Raw genomic sequence first — 12,388 nt, 5'->3', positions numbered from 1 at the left:
GGATGGATGACAAATAGATGCAATGCATGATCCTGCATTGGACTCTGAACTGGAAGAAATGTACTATAACATTATTGGGACAGAGGATGAAATTGGAATAAGGATTAGATTAGATTGTGGCACTGTATTAATGTTATGCTTCCTGACATTGAAAACTAAATTGTGTTGTGTAAGAGAATGTCTTTGTTGTTAGAAAATACATTGAAGTAATTAAGGCAATAGAGCATCATGTTTGCAACTTGCCTTCAAGTTGCAGGGGGAGAAAAAAAGAAAAAGATGATATAGCAAAATGTTAACAATTGGTGCATCTGAGGAAAGAGCAGCAGTTCATACTATTCTTGCAAATCATCTGTAAGTGTGAAATTATTTCCAAATATATTTTTAAAAATAATTGGTAGGAAGAAGCTATAAAGGAGTACATGTTGGTCTATGTACCACCTAAACATTATACCATAATTTTGGAAATAATTATTTCAGAGCTTCCTACTCCCCTCCCCTGTCAGGGAGGTTGTGGGAAGGGACTGGTAGAGCCATGATTGCTAGGGAAGTGGAGTGGGTGGGTGGTCATGGTCTCAGCCATGAGGACGAGTAACTTGTACAGTTTGGGAGTCAGGCGGGGCCAACAGTGGTAGAAGTGGACCCAGGCCACAAGATGCAGAGGGCAGTTCTTACTCCACCATGCATGACCCCCTACCATCTAACGTGCATATTCTGATTGATTTCCCCTTATTATTCCACATTATAATGAGTGACCATATTTCACCTAAAACCCTAGAGCAAGCATGTCAAACTCTGCACTCGGGCCACAGGCCTCATTTATTTGGCATGTGCTAGCCTTTGAGTTTGACAGGGTTGGTACAGTAATCGATATAGCATTCAGATGCACACATGGCACCGAGGGTCAGAAAAGCAGTTAATCCTAAAATGAGAGATAGGGAGAAGGACGCTAAAGCATAATCCAATTCTTAAATTTCTCGTTGTATTCTTAAGTTCAAAAGGCATTGATTAAAGGGAAAAGCGTGTTTACTTTGCATTCAGAATCGCACTTTGGTGAGTTCACCTGAGATACTTCTCTATGGTCCAGACACATGTTGGGTCATGCAGCTGCGGCAGGTGCTAAAGAAGTGGATTAAGACATTTCTGACATTTACAGTTTCATAGGATGAAATGAACATTGTAATCTTTCTATAGGATGCTCTCCCATCAGGCCCTCTCCCATGCAGGGTACTACACATTCATTCTTCAGGTGGGGGGGGGGGTATTGTGGAGACGCACGAGGCTAAGACAGAAATCAGCCCTGAGATGTTTGCAATGGTACTCAGAGCACACTCATCAGAGGCTCTCCTCAAAGGTTGCTGGGATCCTGAGGAGGTCTGCGGAGCGGCTGTATTGACTGGGTTGTCAGGTAATACAACGCTTCATTGATCCATTTGTATTATTTTTGTTTCTTGCTGCAGGCAGAGAATTCAGCATTGGCTTTGGAAAATGAGAATCAAAGGGAGCAGTATGAGCGATGCCTCAATGAGGTAAGTGGGAGAGAGAGCTCCGTGATGAGGGGCCGTGCGATTTAGAATTTCCTTCGTGAGATCCTAATGCACATCCATCGCTGCCTCTGTAGGGCGGGGGCATTTTGTCCTCCGAAGGAAGGTTGTGAGCGTGCATAGTGAGAAGGAAGCTCAGTCACTCTCTTCCCATTCCCCTGCCTCTTCCCTCCTCTCCCTGTTCCACTGCACAGGCATCTGTGAATTCCCTCTGTTATTGTTCACCATTCTTGGGATGCAGCTGTAGGATGAATTCTTCAGTCCAGCAAGTAGGAGCCCAGCCTGCATTCAGTTCATATAGGATGCCATTTCTGGAAACGCTAAGCCCCACAGGCTGGGCAGGCCAATGCACAGAGTTATCAGCCAGAGTGAAAGTGTCAGCATAACTGAGAACATGCCCGGAGAGAAAGGGACATGAAGGAGAACACTTGAGCGGAAGGGAAGGAGACAGGCCCATGATGGAGTAAACTTGAGAAACGTTATTTGATGGTAATGAAGAGATGAAAGCAGAGGTGGTGGGCATTTCAGAATTCCTGAGAGGTGCGGAGGCAGGGGGGATTGAAGTTGTGGGCCGGGCTTCATTCTCCCACACACCCCTGTCCTGTCAGGGAGTCTGCTCCTATGGAACCTCCAGTGGGACTGGCCAAGCTCTCATCTGAGATTTGTTGGTGATCAGAGTTATTCATCTAATGCAGTGATCGGCAAACTCATTAGTCAACAGAGCCAAAATATCAACAGTGCAACAACTGAAATTTCTTTTGAGAGCCAAATTTTGTAAACTTAAACTGTATAGGTAGGTACATTGTTATTAAGTTAATTGGGGTACTCCTAAGCTGGCCTTTGCTAAAAACATCCTCAATCTGATTGAGGTACACTCAAGGGGCCAAAGAGCCGCATATGGCTCGTGAGTCGCTGTTTGCCAACCACTGATCTAGTGGGATGACGTTCTTAGTTGTCTGCCCAATGTTGTAAACTTGCACATGTTTGACAGTTGTTATGCTAGAGCTGACACAGATGTTAAGAAAAGAAGAAAACTCTGTTTCACTGGGCTCCATGACCGTATCCATGGAAATGCCACCATATCTTGTCTTTTCTTCCTCACTAAGAATTGGGTAACCTTTTCCAACAAACTCCTCTTGATCTCTCTTCCCCCTGTCCTCCCCCAGACAGCATCCCCAAGCCCAGTGTCCCATCAGGCGATGGGTGTACTGAAAAAAGCACAGGCTCAACCCCCAGTTCTGAGGTCATCACTACTGTACCCCAATCTCCTCCCCTCACACCTGCAGAGCCCCCTCCTCAGAGCCCCCTGTGCTGGCATTTCCCGCCCCAGTGACTCCTGAAGGCTCACCCTGGACAAGCAGCAGCAGCCTCACTTGGGAACTTGTTAGCCATACACCTTTTCAGGCCCCACCCAGGCCTGTGGGATCAGATAGGAGGGGCCTGGCAGGTGATCTGTGTCAGCAAGCTCCCAGGTGGCAAGGACGCACCCCACAGCCTGAGGGCCGTCCTCAGAGCTCAGGCCACTGGCATTACATTTACTCTGTGTGGTGCAGGGATCTCAAAAGGTCCCCAGGAAAAATCCAATTAGCATTTAATATTTTTTTAATTTCTTTATTGATTAAGGTATCACATATTTGTCCTCAAACCCCCATTCCAATCCCCAGCCCTCCCCACTCATGCCCCCACCCCCCAGCATTTAATATTTTAATTGTTTGAGATGTACAGGTCAAAATGGTGTCTGCATTTCTCTGTCCTGTCAGGACTTAAAAAGGCTCAGCAATCTCTACAACGTTCAAAGGTAAAGTTGTCATAAAAGGGAAAATGACAGCTCAGAGTCCCATGAGACCAGCTGGGCACCTCTCACCCCTGTTCCCCAGGTTTAGGGCGAAAAAGGTCAAATAGATCCAAGGATGTTTAAAGGGACAGCATTGTCCTTGGGTCGCATGTATTGAACAGCCAAGCTTTACTTTAACCTCCTGCACAGAAACTTCCAAGGAGACCTAATCTGTATTCAGAAATCAAATTCATGTGAATAACACCACAGTCACGTCTTATTTGTCACAAGTCCCCTGGAAGTCACCCCTCCCCAGCAATCCAAAAGCTCGCAGTGTTGCTTTAAGGAAACCTGTGTTCTGTTTTCCTTGTGTTCCCAGTGCGTGCATTCTCAAGGTTTCATCGGAACGTTTTGGTAAAACATACGTTTCCACCCACAGAATCATTTCACAGAAAGTTTTCACAGAAGACAGGATTTTCTAGAGGGAGTGCTCCTCTGTTCTTAATTGCAAACATTAGCTGTTGCCAAGGAGGTGATTTGCAACAAAGAAGCACCTTTGAGCAATACAAATGTTTTGTACTCGTGAATGCGGGCCCCTGATTACACATGCCAGTTGTTTTGTAAGTAATTGCATGAAGGTAGGCAGCCCGTTCGCGTTCGCACGCATTGTAAGAGAACACTCTCAGAGGGATACTTGGATATAGTAATAATGCCAACTGGAAGTTCTTTTCAAGGCTGTTTATCCTAATTAGACAAACTAACAAGATAAGGTCTCCTATAAGTTATTTTCTTGCTAGTAGGTTTCAGAAAACATGCACAGATGGATAAAACATAAATCTGAAATGTTCTTCAATCCATTTTGCACTACTTGTTAGTTTCTGGGAAATGAAGGCTGTACTGAGGACTTGGGGAGAACACTTGGGAGTCATAAATCCCTTCTGTGTGTCCTAATGAATGGGTGTGCTTATTCAGAAGAAAACAGACCCACACCCCTGGACACACACACACACACACACACACACACACACACACACACACACACAGGCTTGCTAGGCAGGCACGTGCTCACAGGTTCTCACACGCCAGTGCAGGCACATGCTTCACCACTTCGCCATCATCTCTGCTGCTACCTGGCTCCTCAGCTCCTTGCCTTGCAACACAAAGGCAAAAAGGCAAAGCCCAGGGCTGACCTTGAACTTTCCCTGTCTGAATCTGAGGTCTTCTTCTAGCTGTGTGACCGATAGGTTTACAGGGAAGCAGTGAATTGCTGTTTGTTCTCAGTATTGCTTTGACCAATTCCTTTAAGGCCAACTCCTTCCCACGTAGAGAAGTATAATGGCACATAAAAAAAATAAGTAAGATAGCACCTCCTCAAGCCGCTGCCTTGCATTTAATAGATGGATTAACGTGTGTCCTAAGATATTTACTGGAAGTCAACCTCCCCCAAGCCCTAGGGTGCCTCCAGCCTAGCAGAAATGAGGGGGTGGTTAGTCACAGGAATGAAGTGAGGGGAGCTGATGGGGGAAATGGGGTGCCCTGGGGACTGAGAGAACACACAGCACAGTCACCAGGGGACAGGAGGAGTGGTGGGCGGAGCAGGGCGGGGCAGGGAGGAATTGAAAGGGATCTTAGCAAAAGAAGCTGGAGCAGGTGACACTTGGGATCTAGAAGGGCATGTGGTTCGGGCTCTGACCTGCTCATTGGACTTACCTGGGGAGCTTTAAAAATACTGCTGCTGCCTGGGCCCCACCTCAGAGATGACCTGATTGTGGATGGAGTGCCCCCAGGAGGCATTAAAGTTTTTATAGTGTGTGGGGGGGTGGGGGTGAGGGGTAAAATGTTCAATTAGGAACCACATCCTCATGCCGTGCCTTAGGGAGCATTTTTAGAAAGTTGCCATGATACAAGCTTCACTAAAGTTGGATGTGATGGAAGAACAGAAGACACGTGTGGAAATGGGATATTTCCAATTCCCCAACCGTAAGCAGATGCAAAGCCTATCTCAGTGCTTCCCGGTGTGTCTGGGCCCTTCCCTGTCAGGAAGAGGCGCAGCGATGGCTGCAAATGCAGGTCCTCAGGCCCCACCCGGCCCTTCCAAGCAGAAGGAGGGCTGAGGGCGTTGGCAACGTCAACACCCGTCCCAGGCGAGGCTTTTGCACACAGATGCTGGAGGCCCTGCCTCCTTCAGATCGTGGAGTTGGCCAGGCTTCCGTTCCCTCGGGGAGGGTGCTACCATGGAGCTCTTCCTGGCTTCCGGATGCCCGCACTGCAGAGCACAGGGCAGGGAACTGAGGCCTTTGGATGCAGGTCAGACAAAGAAATAAGTGCCAGTGCTCATTTTAAACCCAGGCTAGATAAGGCAGAGGGGGGTTGTGAAGAGTAGCTTTTCCTCTGGTGCCTGTTCTGTACCCCAAGACCTGGATGTGGACTCACTAGCAGCGCACTCTGGTGGCCTATCCCACATCCGGGTCCTATGTCATCCTTAACATCAGTGTCTGGATGAATGTGAAGGAAAATGGTCCTGCTGTGGCCCCCGCCTGGGTCAGATGCTCACTTTAGGAAAGGATTGTGACATCTGTTACGAAGCGAGTCCCCAAGAGATGAACCACCGGAGCCAATTTGATTAAGCATGTGAGAATTTATTACAGATTCGAATCCGGGCTCAAACCTTGGCTGACGCAGCAGCCGGCAAACACCCAGGCAAGAGCCCCGATGGAGGGGCAGTCCCTCCTCTTATACCTCTTTTTCCCCACCCCTCCCACTGTTGATCTGTCACTCAGGACAAAGAACTGGCCATCCTCACCTATTCCTTAGGTGATTTACACAACCTGGCCTGCTTTGCTTCAAACAGAATGTCTGTTCTGACTCCAAACAGGAGTGCAGGATACTGTGGTTTTTATGACCCCAATTTCCCAGCCAGATCTGAGGGAGGTCTGCATGTCCCACCCCAAAGGAATTCCCGGCACTGAGTTACGGCACTGAGTTACGACTGACTTTATTTTTTTAAACTTTTCCCCCCTGGCCTGGTCTGTCTCCAGAGTCCTTATCTCTTGGGCAGACGGGGCCGACTGTCACAACAACGACAGAAATCTGCCTCCTGTGCCTGCCCCAAGCCCCAGACACACGGGGCAGCACCTAGGCCCTAGTCCCCATCGTTTCTCCAAGGCCCAGCACCACTCTTGGCTCAGATTTGGTACTTCATGCACGGTCATTGAATGACTAAACAAATGAATGGAAATGAATTTCCACATTAGTTTTCTCTGGAACACCACATATATGTTTAAAAGAGTTTCTCCTACTCCCGGTATTTTACAAGATTTTTTAACAGGGTAAGTAAATAATATAGGTGCTTACTAATTTACATTTATACACATACACACACGTCATCCCTTTCTAAACAAAACCCCTTATTCTTTCTAACTAATGCACTGAGATTGCATTTTATTCTCTAAAGTTTGAGTGACTTCGTGCAGACTTCACATTTATGGGGCGACTACTTTATATCAGGAACTGTCGGAGGGGTTTCCCTGGCTACGTCCATCACTCCTTATATTTCTCACAGTGTAGGTAGGGGCCGTCCTTCCCTCCCTGTACATCTCCTGTCAGTAGATCTTCAGCATCAGCAAGGGCAGTACTTGAATGCGAAGCATTCCTGTGATGGCCCGTAGCTCCTCAGGACAGTAGGTCAAGCTCAAAAGCATAGGCACCTTCTCCAAAGCACGTTTTCCAGAGCTTGTGCTTTTTCACCCCATTACTGAATCAGCTCACTGACCTGGTCCTGGCTCGGTATGATATACCGGCAGGTGCAAGGAGAGGAGAGTACTGCCAAAGCTTTCCCCCACACACACACACACACACAACCTCCCCCACCCAAACCCCTTCCCAGAACCCAGCCCTGGGCCATCTTCCTGAAGTGCTAAGAATGGTTCCTTCTCATTCAGCCTCAGGAACAGCTTTGCAATGAAATAATAACTCCACAGCCCTGCCCCCTCCTCCCTCTGCCCACCGCCTGCAGGTGAATGCTGGGGGGAATCCTGGCCCCTGGGAGCAGTAGGGTGGAGGAGCAGCGACCTGACCTGTGTGTACCAGCCAGTGTCAGGGGAGCTGGCCTGTCTGAGATCTCACTAAGGATGGGAGAGGCGGACCGGGGGCCTCTCCTTGGCATCCCTGTCTCGCCCACAGCCTTGCTCAGCTCCCAGAGCAAGGCAAGATGCCATCCACAGACAGCCTGAGGGAGGTTGTAAAACAGGCCAGGGGCCTGGAAACTGTCAGCTTTGCTCAGTGCCTCTCAGACCCCCCTGGGCCAGCCCAGCCGCTGCTCTTCCTCTCTTTGCAGAAGAAAACTGTCAGGTGACACTGAACGTTGTTTGTTCTCATTAGCTGAGCCTGAGGGTGTGTGATTGTTTGCAACCCAAGCTCTGAAAGTGTAATGCCATAATGGGGACAGGTCATCCCAGGGATCATCTTGTGACCTATCAGAGGGCTCAGGCTCCAGACCAGGCTTCTGCTGATGCATCAGGGAAGCTATGCAGTTACAAGCGGTACCCAAACCCAGGCGCTGTCTTCATAGACAACAGCCAGGAAAGCACTGTACCGCCTGCCCACTCTTCCACAAAGAGCCTGGAAGTCCTTCTGGGTAATAAAACCCCATGTCAGTAGGTAAAGAAAGAATGCACTCGTGTATGTCTGTTCAATTTTCAGGTAGAACAATTGTCCAACGTACAGGCCAGGAGGAACTGTGCCAGAGAGAGTCTGTTGAGCCTGTAGGGCAACACTCTTGATTTCAAAGACAATGGGTTTACCGCTGTGGGCTGGTGCAATGTGAACATTTATTTCTGTCTCCTGGTAAATCGTGTGGAGAGCTGCTGTATACGGCTACTGTTCCACAGACTGGTTTAAATGAGGGACCAATTGACAGAAGAAAAGAAAATATTGGTATCGGGCAGTTTTATGAGAATGTAAATCACATCCAAAGTTTGAGATCCAAAAGAATTAAATTATTGATGGTATGAATTAACTTTGGTACATTGTTCCCGCTTCAAGCAGCGTGACTAGTTCAATTCTTCAGTGTGTTTTATTTGCCAAGAATAAAGATGATGATATAGCGTTTGACTTTAACTTCTCAGTTACTTACAAATTGGAATGGATCTTTAAAAATTGAAAGATTTTCAAGATTATGCTGTTGGTCAGTTTATGTGAGCTAACTAGCATTTATCACCATTGTGATCACGTATAAATGAAATGATAAAAGAAAAAGAAAAGGTATCCGTTAAGGAAAATATGGTTTACTCTGGTCTATTCTAGTTCTTGGGTATGCTTCTTTAACTTGGTCTAAAAGAAATACCTAAGAATGTGTTTTCTTCAAAACTGTAGTTTCAATAAAAAGCTTGTCCTTTTTACTTAATGTCAAAAACATAAATTTGGAAAGGATTCTGGTAGGGAAAAAATCCCTCTCATGCACCCAATTCAAGGAGTCATTTATCCGTAATCTAGTCATGCACTGCTGTGGTGTGAATGCCTCCTAGCCACAAGCTGATGACAGCCTATATTTCAATATTCTATGAGACTTACTGGTGGCAAGCTGTTGTTAAGAATGTGCTGTTCTATCAATATTGAGTTAAGAAACAATTAAGCTCCCTGAAAACATTCTTCCCACAATCTGTCCCACTCTCCTAGACAGGAATACAAGCACACACAGTCCAGCATGGCCAAAAATAGATCTGTTACCAAGAGAAAACGATGGAAGTGTAGGCCTTCGCCTTTGGTTGAGTGTGAGAAATACCAAGATGATTATATGCTTATCATACTGCGACGTAATTGTGTTCTTGCCGACTTCCTCCCAGCTATGCACCCTCTGAAACCAAGGCACACATCCCAGTCATCCTGTTTTGCAGATTTATATTGAACAAATGAGAGATGACGAAAGGAATGAAGAGAAGTACCTGATACCTAGGATAGCTAAGTGTTCTGACTTGATCTTTAATGCTGACAGGTTCAGTTATCATACTAAATGTTCATGTAGTGGCTGAAAAATATCACATAATTTACCTGTCCACATTCATTTTATCAATAGAAGCTATATTAAGTACAAAGCTTCAAGGTTAAGTGAAGTTTAGTAAGTGATTTTTTTTTGTGTGTGTAAAATGCTTTTGAAATATGCAGGAGAAAAAAGAAATTTCAGTACAAATAGATGTAGAAATTTCGAGTGGTTATCTGGAGAAAAGGCCAGATCCTTGAAATACCAGGGATGTTATTGGTTTTACATGTGGCCCTTTACCAGAATTATGGCCACTTTTAAGCCAGTTACTATAAGGGAATGGGATTGCCAAATTGGCTTAGATTTATGGAGACTCACCTTCTTGGACTGAGAGTGGCCCACCCAGTTTCACTCACTGTCCCAAGCTGCCTGAACCTTGAGAAAATTAGAGTTCTGATAATATGAGAGGCTGGTGCACAAATTTGTGCACAGTGGGGTCCTTCAGCCTGGCCTACGGGATCGGGCTGAAATCATCTCTCCAACATCCCCCGAGGGTTCCCAGATTGCAATGAGGTTGCAGGCCAGTGCATGATCAGGGCCAGGGAGGGACCATTGGAGAGTTCCAGGGCATGTCTGGCCTGTCTCACTCAGTCCCAATTGGCCAGACCCCAGCAGCATGCTAACCAAACAGTCAGAGTGTCTACACCCTGGTGGTCAGTGCCCGTCATAGCAACTGGTCAACTCCTTGACCGACTGCCCCCTGGTGGTCAGTGCATGTCATAGTGTGGGGCTGAGTGGCTTTAGCATATCATTAGCATATTGTGTTTTGATTGATTGAATGGCCAACCTGTCCACCAGATACTTAGCATATTGGGCTTTTATTATATAGGAGGATTTGGTTTTACATTGGGAGTAGCTCAAAATAACAGAGGCTATTATATTTCCCTCTCAAATAAAAATGGAGATAGTGCAGCTCAATGCATCATCAAGACCAGGTTTATTTTATTTTCCTGCCCAACTGTATTTGATATGTGACTTCCATTGTCAAGGTGGCTGCTGAAGCTCCAGCCATCACTTTCCTATCCCAGACAGAAAAAAAGAGGAAGAAGGGTGAGCCTTCTTCTTCTTAGAGACTTTCTACTGGTATAAGCCCCGAAAAATAGTCTTCTTATAACTCCCTGGCCAGAAGCATGTCACAGAGTGACAGTTGCAAAGGGGGCTGGGAAATGTAGTTTGATAAGCCCAGTCAACAAATTAGGGCATTTTTGTTAGGAGGAAGGGGAAATGGATATTGGAGTAAACAACTACTAGACTATTACAGGTAGCAATGGCAAAAGGGTGGCATAAGTGTGACATGGAGGAGGGAAGTGGAGTGTACAAGAAACAATGGGTTGTCCCTCTTCCCCACCATTCAGTCTGTCTCTACTGCAAGTACTTCTATAGTGAAATAGCCCCACAGCAAAGGAATAGAAAGGAGAAGCAAAGGACATTGTACATCAGCAAAGTGTAGAAACTGTGTACAGATAATTAGGATCGTGTTTTGCACTGTATCATTTCTTTCAGCCTTCTTGCAGTACTTTACGTGTGGAAATATATTATTTTTTCCAAATATGGAAAGGTGAAAATCAAGGTATGAATGCTCTTTCCAAAATAACTGTCTTAATTAGCAACAAGGTCACCTTTGGAAAAAAACAAACTATTACCTAGAAGGATAGGCTTATTATGAAAAGAATCAATCTCCTGGAAGTAGAGGACAGAGGCAAATGAGGAGCTAATTAGCAACGGTAAGCTGTGGGAAACTTACTGCTAAATTAGAGTCCATGAGTGTAGCCTCGTGATTATACTGACAACTCTTTTCTTTATTTTTTAAAGGTAGCCAACCAAGTTGTTCAGGCTCTGCTCACTCAAAAGGTAGGTCACTTTCTGGCTTTCTTATTTTCACAGTACCTATGTGAATAGGTGGGAACTCGTATTGTCAAACTGGGAAATTGTGATTGATAGAAGCAATGCTTTTCTATTTATTCGCTCAGGTTAAAATTGTGTGTGTATTAGAGGGTGTATGGAGTGACACCAATGAGGAACAGAATCATAACATTCAAGCTCTCGGTAAAGTAATTGGAAGCCTTTTGACGAGGAAGGATTCCCCAGGTTCCCAGATGAGTAGCAGGCCTATCATTTTCACTTAGTGAAGGCAAACAGTGAACAGGCCGGTGGATCCCTCCAATTCCTATAAAACAAACAGCCTCTGACAGACAGCATTGACAGAAGCCAGGCATTTGCAGGAGATCTTTGAGGTTATAGAACCTATTTGGTTTCTCTGGGCCTCAGTTTCTCTTCTGTAAAATAGGAGTAGCAACACCCACTCTCAGAACCGCTGTGGCTGTGGTCCCTCTATGAAAGGGAGCATGGAGAACCGTTCCTGTAGTGGTGGAAATATGAAATAAATGACGCATTATTCTATTTGTCAGTGACCCCTTTATCAAGCTAGGGGGAAAACAAATGGTAATGTCTGTGCCTGTGTCTTTCCAACCCTCTATTCTGCCCTCAGACAATACGACATAATGTTACTGGGTCAGAGTCGGTAAATACAGGTAATTGCCCAAAATTAGCTGGTGAATTTTACTGACCCTTTCCCATCTCTTTCTACAGTGCTTCGCAGAGACTAAATTCTAGGTCCTTCACCATTTCATTTATTCTATCACTTCTCTGGGAGGTGGAGACTTCCTCTAGAAAAGGAAATCTTAGATTAAATCCTATTCAGGAGGATGGGGCCAATGAGGGCAAAATACTTTATTGCATTTTGTTTTTCAGTTGAAAGTAATTGTATTAGGGGTTGACCATTTCTCACAGGCATACTTAAATAAATAGCATTTTATATTTACATTGCAGAAGCATGATAATAGTTTTGTTAGACTTTCTCCCCCATCTACTTCTGTCAAAATATCATGTTTCCTGCTACAAATAGTTTCAATGGCTTCAGGTTGTACATTAACATCACATAGTGTAGGGAGATGTCGGTATACTTATGTAAAGTTAGAAATAGGTTTAATTTTGAATTACAGAGATCCCAAATAATAGTGGCTTAAATAAGCTACC

General features: G+C 45.5%; 1 protein-coding gene across 1 annotated transcript in view; it reads left to right on the top strand.

Moving 5' to 3' along the window:
- The window catches only part of NCKAP5 (NCK associated protein 5), a 946,230-nt gene that overhangs the window by 741,101 nt on the left and 192,741 nt on the right, over positions 1 to 12,388 (top strand). The window contains exons 8-9 of the mRNA XM_084893312.1: positions 1,458 to 1,526; positions 11,165 to 11,203. Of these exons, the coding sequence (XP_084749438.1) occupies positions 1,458 to 1,526; positions 11,165 to 11,203 (108 nt within the window). The remainder of the gene's footprint in view (positions 1 to 1,457; positions 1,527 to 11,164; positions 11,204 to 12,388) is intronic.

This window comes from Pipistrellus hanaki (assembly GCF_964339955.1).
Source record: "Pipistrellus hanaki genome assembly, chromosome: 8".
Lineage (NCBI taxonomy): Eukaryota > Metazoa > Chordata > Mammalia > Chiroptera > Vespertilionidae > Pipistrellus > Pipistrellus hanaki.
The sequence above is the reverse complement of the archived record's forward strand: the minus strand, read 5'-3'. Positions and strand labels throughout refer to the sequence as shown.